Source organism: Solanum tuberosum, unplaced genomic scaffold (genome assembly GCF_000226075.1).
Source record: "Solanum tuberosum cultivar DM 1-3 516 R44 unplaced genomic scaffold, SolTub_3.0 scf00157, whole genome shotgun sequence".
In the NCBI taxonomy this organism is placed as follows: Eukaryota; Viridiplantae; Streptophyta; class Magnoliopsida; order Solanales; family Solanaceae; genus Solanum; species Solanum tuberosum.
The window spans coordinates 336,462-350,804 of NW_006239084.1; the positions used below are offsets into that span (position 1 = coordinate 336,462).

At 36.1% G+C, this 14,343-nt stretch overlaps 1 protein-coding gene across 1 annotated transcript in view; it reads left to right on the forward strand.

The window, feature by feature from the left end:
* Positions 1-14,343, forward strand: part of LOC102606447 (uncharacterized) — a 39,948-nt gene that overhangs the window by 6,897 nt on the left and 18,708 nt on the right. Inside the window, exons 4-13 of the mRNA XM_006353678.2 lie at positions 2,738-2,839; positions 2,987-3,155; positions 3,259-3,357; positions 3,479-3,628; positions 8,110-8,149; positions 8,294-8,351; positions 8,462-8,544; positions 9,785-9,883; positions 10,058-10,173; positions 10,250-10,368. Of these exons, the coding sequence (XP_006353740.1) occupies positions 2,738-2,839; positions 2,987-3,155; positions 3,259-3,357; positions 3,479-3,628; positions 8,110-8,149; positions 8,294-8,351; positions 8,462-8,544; positions 9,785-9,883; positions 10,058-10,173; positions 10,250-10,368 (1,035 nt within the window). The remainder of the gene's footprint in view (positions 1-2,737; positions 2,840-2,986; positions 3,156-3,258; positions 3,358-3,478; positions 3,629-8,109; positions 8,150-8,293; positions 8,352-8,461; positions 8,545-9,784; positions 9,884-10,057; positions 10,174-10,249; positions 10,369-14,343) is intronic.

The following is a 14,343-nucleotide window of genomic DNA, read 5'->3' on the forward strand; positions in this document are numbered from 1 at the left end:
ACTTGGGGGGTGGGGGTGGCGGGTGGTGGAGAACAAATGTGGTTACTATGACTTTTGCGTGTGGTGTGGAGGAATATTTTGAAGGGGTGGACAACCTTTAATGAAAACATTGGTATGGGTTGGGAATAGAGTTGGTTTTCGGGGGCAAAAGTGGTGTGGTGCTAAAAGATGATTTCCCGGTGTTCTATAAGGCTTCTTGCCAAAGGGAATTGTTTGTCCAGCAAGTTAGGGGGACAAAAGGGGATTTTGGGATTTGAGGTTTAGGAGGAATTTCCAGTATTAGGAGGTGAACGAGCTTAAGAGATTGCTAGATTTCCCAGTGTTGTATAACGCCTCTTGCCAAAGGGAATTGTTTGTCTAGCAAGTTAAGGGGACAAAAGGGGATTTTTGGGATTTGAGGTTTAGGAGGAATTTCCAGAATTGGGAGGTGAACGAGCTTCTAAGATTGCTAACTTTACTTTTCAGAGATTGCTAACTTTACTTTTCAGAGATTGCTAGCTTTCACAAGCAATATGAGCCCATCAATAGACCCGATGCTTTGAGTTGGAAGTTGAGAAATAACAAAGTGTTCTCTGTCAAGTCTATCTATGAGAAACTTTTGGTTATGGTGAATGTTAGTTTCTCTTATGATTTGGTTTGGATACCTAAGGTGTCGAGGAAGGTGTGCTTCTTCACATGGTTGGCTACTAAGGGGTGATATTGACGATGGAGAATTGTAGGAAAAGAAAGGTTGTTTGCATGAGATGATGTTTATGTAAGGAGGCAGGCGAGGACGTGGATCAAATTATGTTACATTAAGGTTGTTTGCATGTGATGATGCTTCCTATGTAAGGAGGTAGGTGAGGACGTGGATCATATTATGTTGCATTACAAACTAGCCACGAGGTTATGGTGGGATACGTTGGTTTGGTAATTCTTGGGTTATACCAAAATCCGTGTAGCTTTGAATGTTACTCCTCTTGCTTTTTCGTGGGTCATTTGGAAGGAGAGGCGTAGAAGAGCTTATGAAGGTGGGGAAATGAGCTTAGTTGAGAAGTAGTCCCTGATCCCTTATTTAGTTTTGGTGCAACCATGAAGTTCCTGTTTGTATAGAGGTTTGCGTGTCTTTTGGAATGGGGTGAGCCATATATTGTAGGTCTCTCCTTTTTTTGTATACCTCTTGTATACGGGCCATAATGACCTTGTTATTATCAATGAAATCTTTTACTTGATTAAAAAAATAAAAAATAATACAGGAAATATTGTATAAGCTATACATATATCAATCATACTGGACCAAACATTGGATAAACAATGCATATACCATGATTATTTTGTCCAATACATCTAATGAAATGTGAATAAAGACAATAGGTGGAGTGACTCGAGGCTTTTATAAGCCCATTTGGATTCTTTTGCGCTACCCATTTGAAATAACTGTGTGAGTCAAATAAGACTCCAATGAGCCATCACATTGGTGTATATTCCTAAAAGCCTTAGGGGTTGTTTGGTAGGGAGTATTAGGAGAAATAGTCCATGTATTATCTATGGTATTATTTAGTACTATGTTTGGTAGGAATTTTGGTCCATGCATAACTAATCCATGGATTAGTTATACAACATACATGGTATTATATGATGTATTACTAATACCTCCCATTTGGTGGTATTAGTAATACATAGGTTTTAATACCATGGGATTATCTATGTAAAGACAAAAATATCCCTCAAATTCTTTTAATCATTTTATTTATTTTCTTGATTTTATATTTTATATTTATATTAGTAAATTTATTTAAATAATTTAGCTTACAAATTTTATTATTTTAAAAGAGTTGTTTATTGCTCAAAAGATTACTCAACTTTGAGAATTTATCAAGTAAAGTCACATTGAACTTTGTTTTGTGTCGATAAACTCACTCAACTTAGATATTTCTATCAATAAATCACTCAATTAAATTTAACTTCAAATATAGGATAATAAGGCAAAAGAAATTATTTTGTATGTAATAAAATTATGGACCCAACGAAGAAATTAATTATTTAGATTAAAAAAGGACTCAAATGTTAAAGTGGAATTTCTAACTAATTCGGAATTCCATCTATTCTTTCTAAAAAAATTTATAACTAGGATTGTAAATAGGATAAGCTGATCTATTCTTTTTATTTTTTTTATAACTAGGGTTGTAAATAGGATAAGCTGAGAAATAAAATAATGGATTGTCTATAACACACTATAACATGTATCATAAAAGGAACCAAAACAGAAAACATCCTCAGTGTTCCTGAATTTTTTCGAACGACACTGTAATTATAGCAACACTCCATTTATGGAAAGAAAAAAAAAACTAAGTAATAACCTTATTTAATTTCAAAGAAATTGAATTTTGATAATTCGAGCTCTAAAAATTTAGTAATAAGAAAAAAATAATATTTTCCAATAGTTATCTATCTCGGCTCAATTAAATAAAATAGAAAATTTTATAACAATTCAAGGGTATAATTGGTAGTTAACTTTTGTAAAAGTTTTAATTCAAACCCAAAATTAGGTGGGAAGCAATGAACCAAACACTTGATAAAAATAACCCCTGCATTACTAATCCCTGTGTTATAATACTTTGTACCAAACGACCCCTTAAAGAACTATATGTTTGATGTGCTTTTGAATATACTATTAATACGTTCTATGATGGAACAGAGGGGGAGTATATCTTTTAATAAGTGGAGTAAAATAAAATATTGTTCTCTTGTACTGCAGGTAATATAGCAAATTATTTGAAGCTTCTGGAAGTTGATTCCATGTACCTTCCAGTACCTGTGAATTTCATTTTTATTGGATTTGAAGGGAAGGGTAATCAAGGTATGTATTATCCCTTTACTTTACCTTCTATAAAAAGGTATCTAATTGTCCCTCCACAATTGAAGATGACTGTTCTCTTTGTTATATTTCTACATTGTAAATATTGACTATATTATTCTTTACTACTGCGATGTGGTTTCTGCTCAGAATTTAAGCTACTGCCACTGGAACTAGAGCGCTGGTTTACAAAGATTGATCACATCCTTGAACATACAAGGATTCCTCAAGTGGGAGAAGTTTTGACACCATTTTACAAAACTAGCATTGACAGAGAACAGCGTCACCATCTGCCTCTAATCAGCCACATAAACTACAAGTACTTTTTGTTTCCCTTCCCCGAAACAACCATACAATCTGCGTGAGTAAAATAGTTAATGCACTATAGACTGATCTGATAAGGTATTCAAATCTTTGTGCAGTTTCTCTGTTCATGCCATTCAAATGGGTGAAAAGGTCACATCCATCTTTGAGCGTGCCATTGATGTCTTTGGCCGCAAGGATGATATGTCTGATAACAGGTACTTGAAATCCTCTCTAATATTAGAGAATTTATGTTTTTGTCTGTGTAACTTTCTGTGACTCAATTATTATTTCTTAGCTGTGTTTCTTCGGTTCCTCTATATAAATGTGTGTTTTCAGGGATGATGGAACTGTTCTATGGCAAGTTGATGTGGATATGATCGATGTTCTCTATACCAGTCTTGTGGAGTATTTACAACTGGAAGATGCCTATAACATCTTCGTTTTAAATCCCAAGCGCAATGGGAAAAGAGTCAAATATGGATACAGGTTTTTCTTGTGAAAATTGAACTTTTTATACTACTTTTACATGTGTGTTGCACTAATGCACTGAGAATCAGAAATAAAGGTGCAAATTGCCTCCTCTTTGTTCACTACAGCAGAGGGATAACAGAGGATCAGGGAAATCTGAAGAGATTTGTGCTAGCTAAACCTGTATAGTCTTCCCAATAGCAAATATGGATGCAAAGTAGTTAGGAAGGCTTCAGTTATTAAATTATACAAAGATGATTAGAAGTCCATATTTTACTATCGGAAGCAGCCTCTCTACTTTCCCCCGACTCCACTTGTGAGATAACACTAGGTATGTTGTTGTATTTAACTATCAGAAGAATGTGTTGGAACTTAGTAAAGTAGGACAAGTCTATTTAGGGATGGCAATGGGGCAGGTCGGGGCGGGTTGAGCTTAACCCGCAAAATTTCTAACCCGCCTCTCCCCGCTCCACATAGTGTTTTTCTATAATCTCAATCTGCCCCGCCACACTCCGCATAAACCCGCTCCGCCGCGCCCCTGTACCTATAAATTTCAATAAAAAGATCCTTTATCACCATTTGAAGGCCGCAAATCCGCCCCGCCCCACATTAGTTTAGAAAAATTATTCAACCCGACCCGTACCCGCATAGCCTAACAACCACCCCACCCCGTATAGCTTAAAACCCACCCCGCCCCATTTCCATCTTTAAGTGACTAAGTCTATTAATTTTTTGAAGTTGTAGCAACAAGGGTAAAATGATCAAGCATTGATTACTACAGTAACACCATGCACACATGCATGGATGTGCAATATACATATTTGCTAGATGATTTGTGCATGTAGATTAGGTTTGACAATTGAATTAATATCGGATAATGGTCAACATTGTGCTCTTGTGTAAGTTTATCTTTCTTGACCTAGAGCTTACGTTTTTGAGGTGTGGAATAATCTGCTCTTGCATGACAAGTATTGCCATGCTGAAGGCTGAAGCCTTGTGTTACATGATGCTCTATTTATTAGGATTGACAACTCTTCTTTTGCGGTGTGAGGTGCATGGTTGACCTATTTACTTCTATACTTTTAAATATTGAGTCATCAAAGCTGTTGTCAATGCGGAATCACTTAGTGTTCCACCTCTTAGATGTAAGTAAACCTAAACTAAGTTGCCATACTCACTTGTTCAGAAAACATCTACTTGATTTAATTGATTGCATTGGCGTTAAAGTATGCACAAATTTCATTTTGTTCAAGTTTTTTGTAGTGTAAAAGGTTGCACTTTTACATGATTTCATGTGAAATATTCTATTTTTAGAAGATAGACAGTATTTTGACGTAGTTTAAACTAAAATTATCACTCAATCGAAAAAGCAAGTTGAAGTGGAAATTTTCTTTTGTAGAACTTAAACAAATAGTTATCCCCAATAAGTACTCCCTTTCAATTTGTTTGTCTTGTTTGACTTGACACAAAGTTTAAGAAAGTAAAGAAGACTTTTGAATCTTGTGGCCTTAAATTAAAGATATGTAGAATGTACCAAAATGCCCTTTAATATCGTGGTCATGCCAGGTGGAAAGTTGAAATTAAAGAATCGCCGAAAAAGGGAAGAGACATTCTTTTTGAACGGACAAAAAGGAAAGTAGAACAAACAAATTAAAATGGAGGGAGTAATAGATATGATCCCATAAAAGGTAAAATTAAAAATAAATGAAAATCACTTATGTTTAGTAGCTCACATATACATACAGATACATTCTCCCTTTGCTCCAAAAATTATGGCTTGCTTCTATCTTAGAAACTAAGATTAAAATGTTTAAACAGATTGTATTGAGCTAGATAAGTGTTTTTAAGAGAACCTTTCAAAGAAAAAGATAAATGTTTTAAGAAATGTGAATAACAGGAGTAGTTAATGGGTAATATGCAGCAAGTAAAACTATTGTATTCTAACTTTGTGTTTTTGGTGTAATCAGATTTACTCTAATGACACTGTCTCTATCATTGATGTTTTACTCTCATTATAGGGATAGGACAGTGCCTTTAGAGTTCATTATGTAAATATGGTTTTCAGTACAACCCATGTACTGATTACAGCAATAGAAACAGTTGCCAATCTCAAAAAAACAAAAAATGAGTAGATGAGACTTATTTTTTTTGATGAAGTAATGTGTTCCATTAAAAAGCATCAAGGAGATGCAAAGTTACAAGGGGAAATTACAAGTAACAGAATGGCAAAAAGGAGTATTTAGCTCAGTTCAGCCCCCATACAAAGTGTTAATCTAAACCTAGGGTGCTAACACAGTCTAGAAAATGTCCAGCACAAAGAACTGGGGTCAACTTTGACCTATAAAAAAGGTCAAGCAAAACATTTAGCTTTAAGAGAGTGATTTGGAGTTGAGATGCCATCAAAACATCTCTTGTTCCTTTCTGTCCACAAACACCAAAAGATAGTAGCAGGAACCATCAACCAGATTTTCTTGACGGCCTTATCAACTTTCCATAACCTCTAACTCAGATATGCCTGTCTCATGTTCATTGGCATAACCCTACTCAGGTCAAAAAGGGTGCAAAACATGTTCCAAGCATCAGTAGCTACTGGACAGTGCAAAAACAAGTGATTAACAGATTTCAGATCCTTGTTACATAGGTAACATCTGTTGACCAGCTGAATTCCTTTCCTGTTAAGGTTGCCTAGTCTTAGACAGGCTCATATAAGGCAATCCAGTAGATGAGACTTTTGAAGGTGCAGTGGAGTTTTTTATAGACTTTGGAGGAGTTTCAGGGCCCATCAGAAGCAGAGGACAACTTGTATTGGAATCCAAGCAAAAATGGGACTTTCACAGTCAAGTCTGCGCATTTAGCAATCAGCAACCATGCTTATCAGATTATTGATTGGCAATGGAAGTTTATTTGGTAGTCTAATGCTCCTACAAAAGGTTCTGTGTTTCACCTAGTTGGTAGCTAGAAAGACAGTGTCGAGTCAAGAAAGGTTGAGAAGAAGAGAATTCCAGTTATGTTCCAGATGTTTGTTCTGTTAGTTGAACACAGAAACTAATAGCCATTTATTTCTAGATTGTTCTTCTACTTATCAATTGTGGCATTTGTTGGGAATCAAATGGTGTATGCCTGCTAACACTGTGGATCTTCTTAAGAGATGGAACAATTTGGGAGGTATAGTTAGACAGAAGAAATGGTGAAGATTGGTTCCTGCTTGCATATGGTGGACAGTTTGGATAGAGAGGAACTCCAGCGTTTTTGAAGATAGGGGCAGTCATATGCAGGAGATTTAGTTGAACTGTGTACTTTTGTTCCACTTTTGGTGTAAAGAGTGCTTTTTTAGAGGAAGAGGTTTCTTTAATAGATTTGATAGGGCAACTGTAATTGTTTCTAGGCTTTTGTTTGGTAGCTCTGCGCTAGTGCTTTCAATACCAATATTTCCAATTAAAAAAAATTAGACTTTTGAGTTGAACAATCTCCTGTAAAGAAATCCCTTGCCAGTGGTTTGGGCTTGGGACTTCCATGTTGGAGGTCTCAAGTTCGAAACCCCTTGCCAGCGAAAGCAAGAGGTATGCCTTATGGGTCGAGCTCGTCGCACCGGGCTTGCCTAGTGCAAATTACCTCTCCTGTGTGGTTGACGAGCTATTGCATAGGAGCAGGGGTTGAGTTTCCCTTGTCATAAAAAAACAATCTCCTTTAAAGAAACAAATAACTTCCAAGTTTAAACATTATGCTTGAACTTATGGAGAGAGAAATGTTTCCATCAAGAAAGAGATCACTTCTTTTGGATGGGAAAAAAGAAAGGTAGGTCGAGCTATGTTTTGGAACTGACGGAGTCTTTCTGAAGGTTTAGTCAGATTTGAAACTTAAGTACTAGAGCAAGTAAAATGTATAAAATCTGGCCTTATGCAAAACTTCAATGTAATACATTGCAGGCCCATGTCAGTTCTCTATCGTATGTGCATATACAAGTTTTGGAAATCTAAAACTGGCTCTATGTGTCTTAAGACATTTTTGTTTTAATCAATCTTACATTACTTAGAAACTCATTTCTCTACTATCTCGTCTACTTGCTTATTAAGAATTGTGTAAAAAGCTTTGTAAAGCTGGAGATGGACTAAGATCCCCGAAGCTTAACACATGTGGTTCTCAGTCCTTGCGGTACTTCCCTGGTAACTGGAATTTTACTTGGTCAAGTCATTCTATTAGCAGCATATGTGCTTTTACATCAACTGGCTTTCAATTTTCTGCTTAGGTCCTTTATATGGGTATTACATGCAAATGGGTACAATGAAGAGTAAAAGAGAGAGAAAAGGTTGTCCTCAAGCTGATTTAGAATATAACACAGTACTCCAATGTGTAGAATGTATTCTTGCAGAGATATTCTGTGCATTTGCTGCATCCAGATTATTTCTGATCACATAATATCTTTCCTTATTCACATGTCTCTTTATTTGTATTTTCTGATTTCTGATTCATCTGTATCTTCTGTTCCTTAAATCATGTAGGCAAGGGTTATCCGAAAGCGAAATTAACTTTCTTAGGGAGGTAAAATTGTAATTTCAATACCCCTTTATATTAGTTGGACATGGATCATCAGCTTCATGTTTTTTGATCTTATACTTCAGTGATTCTTGATTTGTCAAGATCTATTTTTGGGTAATGTTTTCACTGGTTGGATGCTTCTTACAGAATAAGGAGGTACAATCGAAAATTCTTCACTCAGGAAGAGCATCAGAAAGTATTCTTGGTAGGTAAATGTGTGTTCAAATTTTCTTAACTGTAGCATGATTGGTATTTGTATGTCCTCTGAGAAGCATTAACTAAGACTGATGCTTATTTGTACAAAAACTGTCACAGCTCTCGAAAAGATGACAAGACCACTGTATGCCAAGCATCCAATGGCAAAGTTTTCATGGACTGTCACAGAAGATACAGATACAGTAAGTTATCTCTCCTCTTGGCTCCCTTAATATCATTCTGGATCTTAAATTTCAAGCATGTCATTGGAGATGGAATTTATAGAGACCCAATGTGGATTTACTGGTTGTGTATGTGCCTATATTACTTGTCGCACACAAATATGATGCACTTCAGTATCTAGTTAAGGAGAAAGTTAAATTCTTGCTAGAAATAGATGATCAAGGAATCTTGCAGATGCAATTTATTGTGTAATTTATTATAGGGGCTTGCATTGAATATTTTATTCTAGAGTACATGCCAATGCTCTAGAGTTATAAATGAAGCAGATACAGCTTTTACTGGATGTAAAAATGTTGTTCAGGTAGACTGAATGATACCAACTGTCTGATCAAGGAAATTTTTTATTCGTTATAATTCATTGAACTGTATCAGTTCATGGGAATAACCTGCAGGTGTCATATCTTATTCTCCTTTATATATTGTGTCTGGTGCAATCAGTATCATCATGCAATGTGGGCTGCTTGTTTTTTGTTGTCAAGCAACATAAGTTTTCTTAGTTGTTAAAAATTCAATGTGCTAGCAACAAATTTGCAGCTATGCATCAATAGCTCCCCTTTCCCCCCCTGTATTTCATGAATTAGTGAAGCTGAGTGTGTCTTTTTTTTTTCTTTTTCCTTTTTTTTTAATCTGAAACTGGTAATTTTTTGTATTCCTCAGCATTAAGGGCTATGCTGGCCACCTCCAAAAACTGTTGCAAGAAAGGAAAAAGCTAAAAGAAATACTTACAAAGAACCTATGAAGTCCACTAATTGTATCTCCTCTTCTATATCCTGTTCTTTACACCCAAAGCCTAGAGTAGTAATTACTTTCCATTTGATCTTCTGTATTGTACACTTTTTCTCTGTCCTTTTTGGTAAGGTTGAAGTGAGTATGACGAAACTTGAAAGAGCATCACTGTGAGTCTGTGACAAATGCTCACTCTTGGTATTATAAGCTCTAGTACAGTAGGTTTGTCAAAAGATTCAGTCAACATACTTGTTTCTCTTAGTTTTTCGGATCATCTATGTTTTAAATTTGTACTATTCTTTTAACTTTATTGATCTTTCAATGTGCTTCTTTCTGGTGATCAAAAACATTTCTTAGCCAGTGAAATGGGCCACATAATTGCCCTAGAGATGCATAGTAAAACTGTAGTTCTCGTACTCCCATTGTTCTGATGTGTGTTTGTTCTGAACTGTTTACTTTCTTTAACAAAACCAGGCAGAGTGGTATACTAGATGCGTAGATGTATTAAACAATGTTGAGAAGGTATCTCAAGGAAAGGACATGGCTGAAGTTGTGCAGAACAAGGTTATGCAGGTATTACTTTACACCACTTTATCCCCCCCCCCCTGGATATGTCTCGCTAATTGATCATTATAGAAGAGAAGTACGGCAAATACTGCACTAATTATTTCTTTGAACATTTTATATCTTGGACTATCTGAAGCCTCTATTTGACTCTAGTTATTATGATACTCTGTTCCTTTCAAGTTTCTGAATGGGAGAAATGGAGAATTGAAGCTTCGTTTTGAGAGAGAGTTAAAGGCTGGGCAATTTAGCGGTTTTCATGCTGAATGTCTCACTGATACTTGGATTGGAAATCACAGGTTAGAGTCTGTCTTCAACTACTTCCCCTCACTCAGTGTCTTCCATAGTTGTGATTTTTGTTTCATTTCGTATCAGGTGGGCTTTTATTGATTTGACTGCTGGCCCTTTTTCATGGGGACCTGCTGTGGGTGGAGAAGGTGTGCGCACAGAACTAAGTTTACCAAACGTGGAGAAAACCATCGGTGCGGTTGCAGGTACTAAAGCGGTAGTCACATGTTTTCGCTCATCGCTGAGACTTCGTAGATAGATCTATACACTTTAGATTGTATTTATGAAGTTGACTAGGGATGTTTTAGACGAAATTGTTTTTTCTCCCTGTTGTGTACATTGTACATAATGGTCTTGGTTGATGTATGTGTTTTTGTTATTCTGCTCTTTGATGCCCTCTCTTAGTTTATTAAGGCAATAAGACAGCCCAAATAGAGCGGCATAGATATGTAAAATTCATTTAGGTGGCCCTAAGTAGTTTGGTATTGAAGTGTGGTAGTAGTAGTTGTTATTGTACTTGACTTTTCAATGAGTAGACAGAGTCCTAACTCCTAATAATCAGGTAGGTAGACAGATGTGGCAGTCACTTAACCATTCAGTGCCGTATATTGGCTTTAACGCAGTGCGTGCTATGATCTTTCCTTTTTCTTCCCCAATCCTATTTTGTGGACTATCTAATTGAATAGTCATGAAGTCTTGTGAGAGGTAACCTCACACTCAGACTAGATGTTATAGAAGTCTACCCAATGTCTCCTACAACGGAAATCAATGGATTGTCTCTTTGTTGTTCCTGCTAATTAAGATTGTTGATAATTATCATAAGAGAATCAAATTGATTCGTTAGGGGTTACACTCTACCCAAATCACTCGCAATATCCTGATGATTTTGCAGCAAGTGAACAATATAAAGAAATATCAGCACCGAATGTTGTTCTTGTATAATGCTTTAACCTTAGTCCGAAGACCGAAGAGGTTAAGTAATTTCAGATCAAGCTAGTTCAAGAGGAGATCACATAGTTGTACATTTTTTTTTTTTGAGAAAGTTAACTGGTATTATAAACAGAAGGAAGTACACCAATAGTGTGCTCCTAAGTAGTTACATCAAAAATATGAAGGAACATCCAAAACAAATCTATCACCTATATCCATTATAGACTATCTAAAAACAGAGTGATGTCCCCTATATCCTTAGGTACAGATTGAATACACCAAAAGTAGAATGTTGCTAGACAGTTCATCTTCATACTTTGGAAGGAAATGCTCTTGTTCTCAAAACATCTCTGATTTCTCTCCTTCCAAATTGTCCACCAGATGCATGCAGGGACAATCTTCCATCTCTCCTTGTGTCCTGATTGATTTCCATCCCTATTCCAACATGCTAGAGCTTCTACAGTATGTCTTGGCATGGCCCATCTAATACCCCTGAGATTAATGAACCATTGCCATAATTTTTCAGTCACTTTACAGTGTAAAAAAAGATGGTTTACTGTCTCTGTTTCAGCTTCACAAAAAAAACATCTGGAGCATAACTGCCTTCCCCTTTTCATAAGGTTGTCCTGAGTCAGAACTGCTTGATGTGCAACTAGAGGCTCCTGGTTTCTTAGGAATCAAGGCAATGAAAGTTGCATTAAAACTCTTCTCGAAAGTTTGATTGGAATGGAAAACCTGAATGGTGTTAATGATGCCTTCTCCATAACACACTGGTTGAGGCATTACATTATTCCTTCTTCCTTCTAAGACCTCTAAAGCCATATTTGTTCTTCTTCAGTAATCCTAGATACATCATGAAGTCTCAAACCAAGACTCCACTGCTCAGTCTCCTTATAAAGGCCTTCATAAAATTTCTGCACTGCCTCCTTAATAGTATCAGGGTCCTTGATGATAGCTCCATCCACCTCCAACTGTTGCAAAGTTTGTCTTTATTTTCATTTATATTATACTTTCTTCTTTTTTTTGTAGCTATTCATGGTGATCATTCCGGCAGCACTACATCTCTTTCCATTGACTATTCTTGCAGCAGCAAGCTTATTTATGGTGACCCAATTGGCTATACCACCTCTTTGGCAATGACCATTCCATCGACAATACGCCTTATTTCCATCATTCTCACAGCACCACTTCTTCCGGACCACTACTCCGACCATTGTTATTGCACAACATTCCAACATGATAATAAGATTTCATCGACAGACTTTTCTGCGGCAAGTTTACCAACGATAACTCAGTGATCGTTTATTTTTTTTCTTTGTTGCTAAAATAAACAAACTCAAGTTGGTCTCTCTACCTAGAACTTAAGGGATGCAAAGTATATAAGGATCTTCAAATTAGTGATAAGTTTTAGTAGTAAATTAGTGCGTCATATAAATTATATACAATCCCCACTATCCTCATCAAATAATCAAACGCCAAAACTTTCTTATAGCTTTCCACCCCTGATGCCCAAGGTGTTGCCTCCTGTAAGATAGTTCCTTCACATCACACATCATTCCAAAACTAACAATTGCCCTTTTCCACCGTGCAAGTGAATGAGTCCAGAGGTGTATCCAGGATTTTGGGATGAGTACACTATTATGAAAATGTGGATCTAATCGGTTTGACATTTATGTTCTTATCATTTAAACCGGTTAAAATTTTAAATTATAGTTCCAAAATTGAAATGCTTAATAAATTAAAACGACAAAAAGTGCTATCAATAACCACTTAGAGAGATGTTACCAAATTTTAGAAAGAAAAATAAAACAAGATAGATATAAAAGTCAAATTCCTAACCTCACTGAGAGGTGCACCCAATCATCGTCGCATTATATGATACTTCAAGTATGGGTTCACACATTTATATTTAACAAAAAATTAAAATATATAACACTACTATATATGATTTCGGGAGGGGAGCATGGGTTCACGTGAACCTGGGGACCCCCTCCTGCATACGCCTCTACGTGCAATCAATATGCTTTAAGAACTTGTTTCCCTCATGATCCCCTTTCATACACACATGGAACATCTAGTCTTCGCTACTCCAAGTTTCACAGTTTTATACTTCTCCATAATGTAATTTTCCTCTAGGATGAATATACACAACAACTACCCCAAGAGTGCCAATTGAAAGTAAAGTTACTCCTAGCCCCCCATCTCTTATGAGACCATCATCTCCCTCTATATCAGACTCTCCCATCCCTCTTCTCCCCGATGAGAAGCCCCTCATCATCTTGTTCTATCCATCTCAACTTAGTATGTTGCCTCTAAATTTTCTACATTAGCCAGGGCCCTTTATCCAAAACGGAAAAGTAAAGCAGAAAAGTAAAATAAGAGAATTTATGTCCGCCCTCAAGAAATTGTGTTTTGTGTACTGAGGATAAAATGAATTTTGTGATAGCCTAATCGTTATTGATAGCAAAACATTCGTGACAAAACCAAAATGGAAATATCTCAAAGCTGCAAGTTCAATCTAATATAGAATGCAGAACTTCTATGTAACAAATTAAGAAAGTTACCTGAATTGTTCCCACAAGTTCTTTGGAAGAAAATTCCATACAGTATATTTTCTGTTTGAGATCCGGTTGTCACAGTAAATATTGTTTGACAAATCATCATCATCAATATAAACAAAACGCTTCATTGTTGACCTGTATGCCCTTTTTCATGTAATAGATGCTGACTTTGAGGTTAAAGCAGCAGTTAGTATCCTTTGGGTCTATTCATTACCAAAGAAATAGAATTGTACCTGCAAAATTGACAAAAGTGATTAGGCTAACAATTACATTACAAAAACAATAAGCAATTGTAAGGAAGAGATTGGACAATGATCACAAAACACTAACAACCAGAAAATCTGACGCATCCAAAGACAAACTTAATAGGAACAAGAATTAATGCTCAAAGTTAATGGTCAGCATGAGACCGTCCTCTTAGGGTTACAATGGACAGAAGTGTACAATTTTATCTTCTAACAACAGAAAGGATGCAGTTTTATCCAGATTACTCAGGTTGATAACTGACGGTACTAATAAGACATGTGTAGACCTAAATCACGTAAACGAAATTATGTCCATAATAGTAAGTTTCATGGAACCAATGCTTGTTAGCTAGAAATAAAATATAATGAAAGAATATGTCTTATATAAGTGATATAACTAGCTTAGACTCCTTCTAGTTCAAGGAAATTCTTATGTCAATGTAGA